Below are 14,983 nucleotides of genomic sequence, written 5' to 3'. Positions count from 1 at the left end.
TGAATTTGGTTTATCACATCCCAGTTCTCTCACATTTCCTACAATACTGTTCTCATTCCCTTTTTCTTTTGCTCTCTCTCTTTCTTCTCTCTTTCCAGTGAAAGATAAGACCATAACCTGGTGTTCTATGGGAACTCTGTCACAGTGTCACTAGAGAATTTGTTTGATCCACCCATTAATAAAGATTCTTAGGTCATTTGTTACCCAAAATTTCACCTGATGTTTTGTTTTGTTTTATAAGATTAGCTATTAGGCAGAGGTTGTAATTCTTCATTTTAACTGAAAGTATTTATGAAATCTATAAGAGACAGACAGATCCAAAAGAAGATAAAGCATCAGCAGAGATATGTCTGCACCCCACCTGTGGTCATATGTCATGAAAATGAATAGATGTGATCTCAAAATGAACACCCATAGACATGCCCAATAGCTGTGTTCACAAACTCAGGCAATTCATAGCTCTGGATAAGCTCAGTTCTTTGTATAAAGACATGAATTTAACAAGTTTTTAGATTGTTTCTATCTTAGAGAATTCAGGAAGGTGTACATAAGCAATATGTTTAAAATATGATTTTATTATTAAAAATCCATTAGCCCTGGATTGGGTGCACAAATTCCATCATTTATGTGTGGGATATACTCTAGTGGAAGTTCCATTTATTGAGACTCGTCATGTTTTATGGCACAATTTGCCTCACTGAAACAGGCATCATTATGTTCATGGATCCCTTGATGTTGCTGGCACATTTCATTGGCTGGAGTTCATAGACATAGCCTTAGACATCCCTGACTTATAAAAATCCATTGCGCCATCTATAACATTTCATTATTTAAGGTGATCAGCTGCTGTGCACAGAAATATGTGCCTCCAGAACTGTCCTTATTCCTCAGGGACTCCTGTGAGTGCAAAAACTGTTTCATAATTTGGTAGCACTCTGTCAGGCCTCTGACTTCCAATCTTATGAAAACTCTCCACCAACTCCAAAGCTGTCCTATACTTTCATGGTACATTACCACTACATTCATACTTTTTGAATAAATGAATTTGAAGAATGCACTTTCAATGCTATCCAAACTTTCTTAGAACCTACAATATCGCTTCATCTGACTTAAGAACTTGGTTTTTCCTTGTGCCTTGCAGTTAACACTCAGTTCTTCATTAAATAACGCTTAAGGACCTGTTGTGGGCCACAGCCATGTCTTCAGTGCACAGATATGAGGCCAATGCATTTACTTGTTTGCACCTGTGCTCCCCATCCACCCACCAGTACCTGGGGTGCTGTAGGCCCCTTCACAACCACAGTGGTTGATTAACAGAGGAGTGATTGAGAAGGAAGCCTAGAAGAGTCATTCAGGGAAGATATGCACCATGAGCAAAGAAATGGGAGTGGCTATAGCTGGGACATATTTGGAACTTACAGGTAGGTTCAGCATATAAACACTTGGCTTAGGAGGTCAATGCCTTATCCATTAGGCCACTGGGGCTTCTAACACTTGGAAAAATGAGGCACAAACTCTAGTATCCTGTGTGTTTTTGACAGGTTACTGTGCTGTGTAATGGGTGAGGATGTGGCAGGCATAGATTAAATGTGCACAGCATAAGAAATACATATTTGGTCTCTGGCCCTTGTTCTTCACACAGAACTCCTAAAGCCTTTGTGATGTCCTGAGTGTTAGGAGTCCCAGTGCTTTGAATAACTAGATAATGTATTCAGTGAAGAACAAGGGAGAAGATTACCAAAAACAAGTGTACATCAGTTGGTCTTTTAAGATGCTAATGAAAGACATATTTCCCAAATAACATAAAAGAGGAATTAATCACTAGCTATTGCCTGCATAGCAAGAGGATTAGTCTATGATTAAACTGATGCTCAATTTTAGCAGTATAAGTGGTCTATGATCAAATTGATGCAGTATTTCATTATGTTAGAAATCTCTGTTAAGATTTACAACAGACATATTTCACCCGTTTAGTTTATTAAGAGTCACTTAGAGAATGATAAAATTATGTGCAGATGATGAAATAGGCCCATAAATGCCAGCTACCAAAGCAAGAAAAATTGGAATTGGTACAAAATCTAACCTAAAATGAAAGAATATTTAATTAAATTCTGTGCCATGTTTTGTACTCTCACTCAAGATACATTTGGGACACTTTTGCAGATTTCTATTTAAAATCAGGCCACATATATTGTAAAACAAATTGTTTTACCCTATATGCCCAAGGAAGAATGGCCTGTCAAGATCATAGTGATGCTTTAGAAGGACCTGAGGATAAGCTGGTTGGGATACACTTTAATGTTCCTGGAGCACTAGCCAAAAAATACTTTGAAAATCGGCAGAGTAATTTTCAGGAACAAAGTTCAAGGATTTAATTCATACACTGAGTGGAAGAGTATTAAGGAGCATGCCCTGTTAAGCTTAATGGGAAATCTCCCAAGTGAAATAACACTTTTTCTAAAAGAGAAGAGTTCACCAAACAACTGCAACTTCATAAAAACAACTGCATTAGTAATTACCTTGTTTTCAATTAATAGCAATGATCAAAACTTTTATCTTAAAGTATCCGATATGTGCATTTAGTACTTTATAGTTGAGAAGGTCCAACAGGAAAAAAATGATTAGTTTTTTAATGATATCAATAACCTCTCCAGTCTTCTGAGATTCATACCAAGGCTTATAAAGCTAAAGAGGAGAAGGAAAATGGGAAACAAATGACCACATTTATATTTGCCTACATGACTGAAAAATCCCAACGTTTAATGGCTCTGAAAAAAAGTTTGGAGAAGATAAATGTTTTGATAAAAGATGAACTTTGAAGGCCAAATGAAGGGCAGGATGAAGAAACAAAGCTTCTTGCTTCTATCCTGTTCTGTCATTATCCTGCTACTCTGGTTTCCTGAAGTCTCTGCCTTTTCATTCTAAAACTGAGACTGGATCTTGCTCCTGTAATTTAGGGAAAGATCTATGCAAAGGACCACCAGTACAAAAGAAAAAATCAGTGAGATGGCAGCAAAACTGCATACATACACATGCAATAAACAGGTCAGGGTGGCTTATGCAGTGTGCAGGTGAGTGAGAGGACAGTATTGAAAAAGACAGGATAGGAAGTAAACCTGAAGCTCACAACGTCAATAGCGTTTTAGGAAGTGGACAGAGAAATCAAGACAGGTCGTATTTTTTTAGGAGTCATAACTTGAACACATTGATGCCATATTAATCAACCTGTTGGTGGAAGAAATGGAAAAGGAGTAAAAAAAAAAAAAAAAAAATGAGAACTCCTACTACCGGCTATAACATAGTCTGAAAACTCTCGCTATTTAGTACTTATTGAAATAATAAACATTGTTTTAGATTCATAGATGAGCTGATGAAGGGAAATCTCCATGTTCCAGATGTGAGAAGGAAACAGAAACCAGAAAAGGTAGTTCAAGGATGAATGCTATGACTGACCATGATTAGACAAGGAAAGAAAGTACAGAGGATGTATTACAGAACCTTGCAGTTGAATAAGGTAGTAATACCTGAGTCTCTGCTAGAATCCACTTCCTGGAAGAACATCACATGAAAGAGTTAATTAGTAAACTTCCATCACAGGCTCATCTCTGTTTTCAGGGTCTCTGGGTAGAAAAAGCCCTCACTAAGGTATCAGTCTGTAAATCTGAACCTGATGCAGGTTTGAGATTAGAACTTTCACCATTCACTTTTTATGGAAAAACTTCAAACTGGTAAAATGTTCTTGGTTAATGACACTTTTGAGCCACCTGCTCAAAAACATAGGTCATAGGGATTATCATTGATAAAACAAGCCTTATTTGCTATAAAGATACAATTTGAAATCACAAAACATACACAAGCTATTTTCTATTATGAATGAGCCAGCAGGCAGAACAAACTGTAAGATTAGAACTCCAATAAATGAGATAATAGAAGAAAATAGTCTAAAATCTGAAACACATTATAAGCCATGCTGAAATAAAGGCACACAAGTCAAAATTCTATTTAAAAAGAGGATATGGAAAAAGGAAAATATTTAAAAAGTAAATAAATGGAAATTCTAGAAATAAAAATAAAACAAAATTTTAAAAATTAATGGGAACATTCAAAAGTATGCTACAGATACTAGAAGACAAAACTGTGAACTGGAAGGTATATATAGGGAAAGTACGCCAATATAATACAGGTTAATAAAGGGATGGAAAATGTGACATGTTAATAAAGACAAAAAATAAAATAAAAATAGAATAGCAAAAAAGATTTCTACAAGGAGAGGAAAAAAGTGAGGGAGAGGAAATATTTGTTTTGAAAATGACTGAAAATATTCTAAAAATGGTAGAAGACATGCATTCTTAGATGTACAATGATTCCTAAATAGGATGAATGACAACAAATACATGGTTAGTCCTATCATAGTGAAATACTGAAGTAACAAATACAAGTTAAAAAATAACCAAAGGGGGGAAAATTACTTATAAAGAAATAGCAATTCAAGAATGTTCTCAATCTCAGCTCTATTACTATTATCTGGACCAGATAATTGTTAACTCTGGTATATTGTAAGATAGTTAACAGTATCTCTAGCTTCTAACCACTAGAACTGACTAGTGTTTTCCAACAAGTTATGACAACCAAAAAATTTTCCCAGACATGGCCAAATGTCCCCAGAGCGCAATGCTGCCCTTGATTGAAATTCAGGATGTTAGACTAATATTAGAAACTCAACAGGTATCATAAGCCAATTGAATAATATCTCCAAAATATTTATGGAAAGAACTACCAATGTAGACTTGTATTCCCAGCTAAAATATAACTTAAAGCTAGGGTAAAATACTACTATTTGGAGACAAAAACTATAATTTAACAACTCTTACTGAAAGATGCAAAGGATGTCTTTAGGAACTAGAAACATTACGCTCTCCAAAAAAAAAAAAAAAAAAAAATGAACTGGATGGCAAAAACAACAGTGGCAAAAAATTAATAAATATGTAAGTAAATTTAAATAAGCATTGACTGTATTTAAAGATGACTAACTTGCAAAGTTGTGAAAGAAGGGATAAATAAAATAGCAACTGTAATGAGATATTTAAGATGCGTTTAAGTGTTGAGGATGAAGGCACAATATTGAATATCTGAATGTGATCTTGGCATATGGAAAAAAATGTCTTAAATTTGACTAGAACTATAAGGAAACAATAGGTGAATATGGCTGTATTAAAATTTAAAAATTATATGATAGAAAACATCATAGGCACTGTGAAAAGAGGACCACAAACAAACAGACCTTGTACTTTATGTGATTAAAAAAAGGATTATGCTCTTGAATATATAAATGACATGTAAATCAGTATAAGAAAAACTGTACAAGACAGATATAAGCAATTCATTCATGGAGTAAGAGAATTCAGATTCCAAGGAAACTCTGAGAATTGCTTAGCCCTACCAGTAATTCTGGGGGAGAAACAGTAAGACAACCTTACACAGCTACTAGTTGGAGACAGTGATCAAGTGTGGCAGTGCTGATGGAGGGAAGGATGTGAGGTGGGGAGGCTCACACGACTTTGGGACTTTGGGGTGTCAATGGCCCTGATCACTTTAAGAGGCTGTCCGAACCTATCTTGTGAGATTACAGCTATGCAAAGCCCAACAACTCCATCTCTCAGTATGCCTGAGATACTATTTCATAAGTGGGGGGAAGTATATACAAGATTATTTTGGCACTGTTTATATCAGCCCACAAAATGGAAATAAATCAATCCTCTACCAGCACAGAAATGAATAATTTAGAGAGAACTCATTCTTACCAGGAAGTTAGGTCACAGTGAAAATGAGTTCAATTGTCTATCAGTGGGGGAAAATGTGAAAAGGTAATGGTATGTGAAACATGAAAGTTTAAAGAAGAACATGAAGCATCATATACAAAACACAAAAATCAATAAAATATGTAGACAAAGTGTACATTTGTTACTTTGAAGAAATTAGAAGAGTAATAGGTTGGTTTCTATGTATACCTATAATATTGTATTTCTTTTATAAAAAGAGATCTAAGGTAACTATGGCAAAATTTAACATGTAATTTGATCAGAGGTACTTATTTCCCTCCCTCCCTTCATCCATCCATCCCTGTCTCATATCCCCTCCTTCCCTCCCTCCCCTCCCCTCCCCTTCCCATCCTTTTCCCTTCCCTTCTCTCTCTTCTCTTTCTTCCTTTCTTCTTCTCTCTTTCTGGCCCTTCTGTATGTTTCAAATGCTTTGTTACAAATTTGATCAGAAACCAGGAATAAGGCAAAACCTTTTCTTCCAGTGTGGTCACTCTCAGAGGACACCACAGAGAGGACAGAGTAAATAAAGGGGCATGGTGTTCTTTCTCTCATCCAGAGTTTTAATTTCAGGAAAATGGAACTGTCTTCTAAGAGTTGATACTTTTCTTTCAGGTAAAAAGTATAGTAGTAATAAAAGTACTGAGGAGTCTGAAGTGACCTTGATATATACATAGATTAATTTTCATTAACACAGGTCTCCATCTGACTTGGTCTTTAACACCCAAAGGAAAAGTATAACCAAGATTATAAAGAGTAATATTAAATCAAAAGCTTGGCTAAATATAGAAAGGAGACAATTTAGCCAACTAGTACCTGTTGGAAACAAAATACTGTATTTATGATAGGTGGAGCAATGCCACCCAAAATATGGGATAGATTCTTGCCCATGGCCACAATCGCACTATTTATTGTGTTAAGAGATTCTGAGTTGTTTACTACTCACTGGTCAGCCCCAAATGGTACCCAGTGGCTCTGTGATAGAAGCCTATAGCCTTGGTTGCCTGCAGGATGGTTAAGAAGATAGACATTAGGATATTCATGGGCCCTAGGGTGCTGGAGTAAAACCATAGATCAACAAGCTAACCTCCTAGTCTTGAGACACCAATGAACCAGATCAGTTTTCCACTGATATGATCATCTTGTTGCTATCTTTATTTCTTAAGTAAAACTTGATGTAATGTATCACACTGAATCTCTTATTAACTATACACAAACAGCTCCAAATGACATTGCAGAGGGTAATTCTTGATTAAATTCAGAAGTAAAACTGATGAGAAAAGCAATCCTACAAAATCAAATGGCCCTAGATATTCCAACAGCAGCACAGGGTGGAACATGGGCCATTATCAAAACAGAATGTTGTGTGCACATTCTGGGCAACTCTGCAAATGAATCCTCTGTACTGCATGATCAACGTTCACATATCAATAAATATCACACTCTGCTAGTAGTGTTGATGACTGGTTGGCATCTTGGCTCCTTGGAACAATCTGATGGGGAAAACTCCTCATTTTTCTAGCTACGATCCTGGGCATTGGAATTCTTGTCTGTTATATGATTCACTGTCATTGTGGGCTAATGTCTTATATGTCCTTGCCCTCTTTTTCAGACTACTGAAAGATAATGGTTCTTCAAAAGATGGAACCTGATGGTCCTATGTCTCCTTACGATCAGCCAGGACTTTCAGCTAGGCAGGATCAATGCCCCTCCTCAATCTGAAGCAGTTACTGAAGACAGACCATGGGGCTTCTGTAATTCCTTAAGAATAAGGGACCAAAATCTTGTGTGTGTAAAGCAGGGTATGAGGTAAGATAGAAGAAATACAACTAGGCAGAAAGGATACAAAGAAAGTGAGATTTTAAATAGTGTACTTTAGAGAAAAACTGCAGCTTCAGAGCACAAGCCCAGTTGACTTTTTTTTTTCTTTTCCCGAAACAGCAAACTTGGGCAACTCTCATCTGCAAGTGGGTCCGCCCATTCCTTTTCTACCTAAAAATGTTCCTCTTTCATGCGTGAAGGGACCACTCTTGTGGGATTTTCCATATGAGTAGTCCATTATCTCACAGAGGCCATCCTCTCATACCCACTAAGACTAGGACAAGACTAAGACTATAGATTATTGAACTCCACAGAGTTTCAGCACCCAAAACACATAAAAAACCCCCAGCTCCCAACTACATTTGCCTTATATCTCTGAGCACCTGCACTCCACTCTTGAGTGCATCCTTTATCTCTATCTGTAACAAACCTGCTCATGTCTCTTAAAAAAAAGTATAGTGGGAATCATTTGTGACTGTGTGTGCTTCTTATTAATTTGATAAATTATTTAAGATAGTTTTTCCTATAGTATTAAAATATACAACACTTTTTCACTTCTTTTAATAGCTATGTGACTTAGGTTAGCAGAGCTGATTTCCATTTACTGCATCAAACACAACAATAACAGCAACAACAACAACACTAAAAACTCTCTCAGACCACCTACTTTCATAGATCAGATGGCTTCTCCAAGGTATTGGGCCACAACACCTCCCTGTGTCAGCCATAAAATGCGAATGATGTTCTTCTGCCAAAACCCCATCTTTGTGGAAGGGGGCACACAAGATAATTCATGGGGAAGTTTTTTGAATAATGTGAAAATCCCTCCAAATGAATGCTCCTTTAAATAAACCACTTTTAGATATAGACAAACATTAGGCAGACATACAACTCTGTTTGTGATATCTTAAAAGTAGTTTGTGAAGGAGTGTTTGAAGAGGGGAGAAAGATGAAAACATGAATTTGCATATATTGTGATCTTTAAAATTTAAAAATATATGACAAGACACAATTTGGGGAGGAAATGAGGTAACCTATTACTATAAGGCTCGATTTGGACCTGAGTCTCCCAATATTCAACCTGTCTGCCAGCAGAAGCATTGTTCTTAGCTCAGCACCAGGGATGCCCTCAGCAAACACAGGATGTCTTAAAAGAGATAAGATGGAACATGGACTCTCGATCTTACAAGCACCAGGACATCTAAAGACACCCAAGCATCTGCACCGGATGTGGATGTCACAAGGACTTTCCCCAGTGAGGCATGAAACATCCAGAGCACTTTGACTACTGAGGTTTACTAAGATCTTCCTGCCTAATGTCCTTTGCCGTCTTTCAAGCCCACTTCTCTTTGTTCCCTGCAGACGGCCTCTTTGCCCTCTGTCTACCTGTTCCCAGGCACAATCAGTTCCAGGCCCTGCTGCCTTTGCACAAGCTCACTGGTCTCAGCTGGTCTCCGCCTCGCTCTGTTCCTTACAATCACCATTACTTGTCTGTGGGACGTATAATTACGGGTGACTTTTAAATATAGTTTTGTATTTTCTAGTTTTATATGATAATCACACATTACTTTTTAATCAGAAAATAACCCAGCAGTGGTTGATAACTATGTATTATTTGGAATACGTGTGTTTACTAGGATATCATGAACAAGTTAGCTACTATTTTGAAATAGTTCTATGCAGATCATTAATTCACAGTGCACAAGAGATCATTAAAAGCCACTCCTGCACTGAGATTGTAAGGTTAAAGATTTCCTGTTTACTTAAGGTGGTAAGTGGGGTTTGGGCTTCAGAAAGTTGATCTCGTAAAAATTTAGCACAGAATGCTGGTTACCAGAGGCCAGAGACAGAGAGGAGTGGGGAAAGATGGGGAGAAGCTGGTCATTGGCTAAGTTAGGTTAGGTATGGGTAGGAAGTATTACTCAGCCATAAAAACAGATAAAAGTGAGACATAGATAGCTAAATGGATCAACCTTGAGAACATAATCATAAGTGAAATAAATCGGACACACATGTGTAAATATCACATTATCTTTCTGGTGTGAGAAACTAAAAACGTAAATAAGAACATAAATGTACGATAGATATTGTGAAATAAGAAGAAACTGTTCAAAAGGAAAAGGGAAACAAGGAGAAGCGGGGAGAGGAAAGATGGGAAAGAAAAAAATAAGAAGGATAAAATGAAAATCGTGCTTTTTGAACAAGGAAGGGAAGGGGGTTTGAAAAGAAGGGATGGGAATAGGAAAAATAAAGAAAACAGGAATCAAGATATATCCTGTAGAGATACAAATTCCCTGTAATGAATGTGGTCATTATGTATCCCCAAATTGTATCAATACACTTAAATTAAAAAAAGCAGTATGTTTACAGGTAACTACAATGTATTTTGCATTTCAAAAAGCTAGAGTAAAGGATTTTGAATGTTTTCACCAGAAAGAAATAATACATAAACTTTGAAGGAGATAGATATGTTTGACCTGATCTAAACATTATACAATGTATACATATATTGAAACACACATGATATTCCATTAACATGTACACTTTTATATTTTTGTGTCAATTTAAATAATTTTAAAATTTATGATTTCAGATATTATTTATGTCAATATTTGACGCTCATGATCTCTTTACAATAACATGTTGTCGCCACCTGCTGGCAATGGTGTGTTAGTAGGGTGGTCTGCACAGGTGAAATGATTTCCGTGAGATTGCAGAAACCGGCTCCTCCCTGCACCTAACCATCATTATATTGGGTAAGTTTGTTGGCTTACTGAGGCCTTTTCCCCTGAGAAGCCACACAGAATATAATTTTGTTTTCTTACACTATCCGTAAGTATGAACTTTAATGAATTAATTTTACATAGGAGGGCAACTAATGCACACAGAGGTCACACCATGTCCTCAAGGTCACATAGTTAGTGAAGGACAGCGCTGAGATACAAAGGCATAGAATGAGGACCCCTCTGCTGTTGTTTCCAAATGGGTGAAGAGCAACTGCAGTCAATTAAGAGTGGGGAGCACTGCTAACGGTGCAAATATTAAATGAGGAAGCGTGGAAAAAGAAACAAAACAATAAAAGGCAAATCAGGTATCACGGAATTTAACTCTCCCTCCGGGCTGCCTAGAAGTCCCAAGCAGATGACCCTAGAGGGAGCGCCGACCTCTGTATCTCACTCCCAGGCTTTCCCCACGATCAAATGACATCTGGGAATGAGATCAAATGGGAATGTGGAAGCTTTTTGTAATGTGCCTCCTGCTTTCCCAAATATGATGTCAGAATAAAATAGTGTCATTAGCAATGTAAAAACCCGAACTGTGTCTTTTATTTTTTTCCCTAGCAGACATATCATCTTTATGTTATGGCTGAAAATCTTGCCTTTGGTTTGGAAGAAGATAAATACACAACTACTTACTTAAATGCATTGTTTGCATTTTGATAAAAGTATGAAGATATGGTTCACTGCACTGCCCAATGCCTATTATTTAATAAGCTTAACGAATTCCAGGAAAATACTGCTTGTCCAGGAAAATACTGCTTGTCCAGGAAAATAAGTTCCCTCTCTGCTGTCAGAAAACAAGAGAATAAAAGTCTATTTGGCTTTGGCTGCCAGGAAATTTAATTTTGGGTCCAGTGGAGCCCATCTGTCCTGTCAGAAAGTGTGCTTTCCTTCGCCTCTCAGCACTCCTTTCCTGGTAGGCTTTACTTACCCTTCTTTGCATGTGTAGGTGACAGTGTTCCCAAAAGTGAAGTTACTCCCAGTTATGACAGCATCTTTGATGGTAGGTGGCTCTCCACAGGAGACAAGGAGACAGGCCGGTGGTGCTCTGTCCCAGCTGCCGGAAGCTGTGCATTCAAGGAAGGAAGGGCCCTGTAAGCTGCAGGAAACAAGGAAGGACACCCCATCACCTTCTCTTCGGGTAATTGTTTACTGCTATGGACATAAAGTAGGAGGACTTAGAAGAACAGAAAGCACATTTATTTGAAAAGTTTTTGTTTATAACAATAAGGTTTCTTCATATTTTATTGCTTTATATAAAAACAAGGGAAATCTGAACAAGCTATGTATTATTTAAAACAATTACTGGGCTGGGCATGGTGGTGCACACATGTAATCCCAGCACTCAGAAGGCTGAGGCAGGAGGATTGTTGTGAGTTGGAGACCAGCCTGGGTTATAAAGTGAGCTCAAGGCCAGCCTGAACTGCACAGCGAGACACTGTCTCAAAAAGACAAAAAAAAAAAAAAAAAAAAAAAAACCCAAACAATTAATGAATTAGAACAACAACATCTGGTGCAAAATAAAATTTAATGTGCTCAGTGGTAGTGGTGTAGGGCACTTCAGACCTTGTGAATAGCAGATTGCTTGGGGAAAGGTTAGTAACATGAAGATCCAGCTGTAAGATGCCTAGCTGCACAGACAGGTAATCAGAGTAGGTGATGTCAATGGGCACCGTCCTTGCTATAAGCCTGGACATTTAAATCACATTGCCATAATTCTGACCTCTGGTCTCCTGTGATTTCCCAAACTTGGTAACCCTATGTCATGGCTTATCCCATTTTGCTATAAGCCTGGATATTTAAATCATATCACCATGATTCTGACCTCTAGTCTTCTGTGATTTCCCAAACTTGGCAACCCTATGTCGTGGCTTATCCCACTTTGCTTTCCAGCATAATTCTGCTTGGTTGTATTTCTCACTATACTTCCTGTTCACTCAGTCTAACTTCAGATCCTGTTGACCACCTTCCTGATCACACCTTGACTTTATTGTTCTTTCTTTTTGAACACACTCCCCATAGACAGCCTACAAAATGGGAGAAAACCTTTGTCAGTTACTCTTCTGACAGGGGACTAATTTCTAGAATATGTAAAGAACTCAAAAAATTTAACATTAAACAAATAGCCCAATCAAATAAATGAGCAAATAATGAACTGAACAGATACTTCTCAAAAGAAGCACAGTGGCCAGTACATATATGAAAAAAAAAAAAAGTTCAACATCTTCAGTCATTAGGGGAATGCAAATCAAAACTACATTGAGATTCCATCTTACCCTTCTCAGAATGACTATCACCAAGAATACAAAAAACAGTAAATGCTGGTGAGGATGGGGCAGGGGAGGAACCCTTCTCCACCCCTAGTGGGAATGTAAATTAGGACAGCAATGTGACAGTGAGTATGAAGGTTCCTCAAAAAGCTAAAAGTAGAGCTACCATCTGATCCAGCTATACCAGTCCTTGGTATACCCCCAAAGGGATTAAAGTCAGCACACTAGAGGGACACTTGCATACCCATATTTATTGTGGCATAATTCACAATAGGCAAGGTATGGAACCAGTCTAGGAGCCCATGGATAAAGAAATCATGGTATAAATACACAATGGAGTGTTAATCAGCCATAAAAAGAACAAAATTTTATCATCTGCAGGAAAATGGAAGGATCTGGAAAGTTGAGTGAGAAAAGTCATATGTGGAATGACAAATATCGCATGTTCTCACTAATATGCAGAATCTAAAGAAGACGACATGAAAGCAAAACAGAGACGATTAGATACGAGGAAAGGAAAAGGAATAAGAGGGGGTAGAGGGGTTACTAGAGTAACAGGAAAACGAATATAATCAAAATGTATTTTACACACTGAAGCCTCCCCTAATGTGAAGTGAGAGGGTAGGGAGGGGCAAAGGGATAATAAGGGGATGAAAATGATCAAAATATATGAATGTTCAAATCTGCCCAAACACCGCCCATCAAAGTGCATAATTAGTACATGCTAATAAAAATATGTGAAACAAAAAATTAATCTCTTACACTATTGAGAACCTACGCCCTTACCTTGACATATACTCTCTGTCCATCCTGTATTGAGTATTGAATCCAGCAGGGAGCTACACTCCCAGCTCTTTATTTTGTATTTTGAGATAGAGTCTTGCTAAGTCACTAAGTTGTTCAGGCTGAGTTCAAACTTTGTGATCCTCCTGCCTCAGCCTCTGAGAGTGCTGGGATTACTGGTGAACATCACCATGTCCAGCTTTCACATGCTTTTTAGAATGCAATCCTATGGAATGTTGAGTATAAACACGGTAATAAGCTATTTATTTAAAAGCATCCATCACAAAAGCATTTTGTGTGTTTCACAAACAATTTTTGTTTCATGTTGAAAGTCTGAATGCTTAAGCAGTTGCCCTACAAGGACCCTGAGGGTCACGGGCTGACTATTTTCTTGGACATTTACCATAAGCTAGCTTTCAGGAAGCGCATAAATTTGAGAATACCCTTACATTTATAAATTTGTTTTCAAAGCCAGCCAGTTACATACAAATGAATCCTACAGAGTAAACAATGAACAAGAAGATACTGTAGGAAGCTGGACCAGTATCTACACACTTTACCTGTATCCACTCTCACATGAATATAATGCAGTAGACAGGTAGGTGAGCCCACTCAAAACGTATTTTCCATTATTTATGCTTTCAGGGTTCGAACACTTCACCAGTTCACACGCAGGGTTAGAATGACTCCAAGAACCACTAGCAAGACAAGATGTTTCTTTATCACCAGCCAAAGTATAGCCCTTATTACACCTGAAGGGGATAAAGGAAAATTATAGGTTTTATTTTGCATAGTTTTATCTGTACCTTAAACCTTTAAAATATTGGGAATTTATGCATACTGGAAAATTTCTCTTTTTTCTTACTGAAACAATGCTTCAAATTTTATTTCAAGGTTGAAAATGTACATCTTTATCCCACAGGAATTTTGTTTGGTAAAAATAGAGAACAGATTTAAGAATTTGGCTTGTCTCCAGATTCTCCAGATTGCATCATGGATCAGTAGTTGTAAACAGAAAATCCTTGTTTTGAGAATGTTGTGTGTTTCCCAAGTCCCTGAGCTGTCAGGCTGGGAATCAAAGCCCACTGATAACCAAGAGCAATCAATGGCCAGTAGTGGCTCCCTCCAAGACATCCACCCTCAAGAAGTCTCAAGGGAGTGCAGTGGCAATGACAGGTTCAGGGGATTAAAGGGTTCTAGCTACGACTGCCAATGAATTATTGGATTAGACTTCGTCACACTACACTTCATTCAATTAATTCCAGACAAAAAACATGCTCCAGGGTCGTTTCTCTCAATATTATACCAGTAATGGCATGTCATCAACAACTTCTGCCGTGTAGCTTTAATTTTAGACACTGACCTGTATGTCACTTTACTGCCATAAGTAAATTCTGATCCATCAATGCCACCATTTTCTGGAATAGCTGGTTCACCACAGGAAATAGCTGAAAGGAGAGAAAAAACGTGGCTTTTCTAAGAATGTGTGTGCAAAAACCCCTGAATGCTCAAG

At 37.6% G+C, this 14,983-nt stretch overlaps 1 protein-coding gene across 1 annotated transcript in view; it reads right to left on the bottom strand.

The window, feature by feature from the left end:
• Positions 1 to 14,983, bottom strand: part of Svep1 (sushi, von Willebrand factor type A, EGF and pentraxin domain containing 1) — a 183,615-nt gene that overhangs the window by 43,562 nt on the left and 125,070 nt on the right. The window contains exons 34-36 of the mRNA XM_005382738.2: positions 14,834 to 14,918; positions 14,031 to 14,222; positions 11,349 to 11,516 (exon numbers count right to left, since the gene is read on the bottom strand). Of these exons, the coding sequence (XP_005382795.1) occupies positions 11,349 to 11,516; positions 14,031 to 14,222; positions 14,834 to 14,918 (445 nt within the window). The remainder of the gene's footprint in view (positions 1 to 11,348; positions 11,517 to 14,030; positions 14,223 to 14,833; positions 14,919 to 14,983) is intronic.

The sequence above is a fragment of the Chinchilla lanigera genome, unplaced genomic scaffold, assembly GCF_000276665.1.
Source record: "Chinchilla lanigera isolate Chin_1 unplaced genomic scaffold, ChiLan1.0 scaffold00018, whole genome shotgun sequence".
Taxonomy (NCBI): domain Eukaryota; kingdom Metazoa; phylum Chordata; class Mammalia; order Rodentia; family Chinchillidae; genus Chinchilla; species Chinchilla lanigera.
This window is presented reverse-complemented; position numbering and strand designations above follow the sequence as displayed.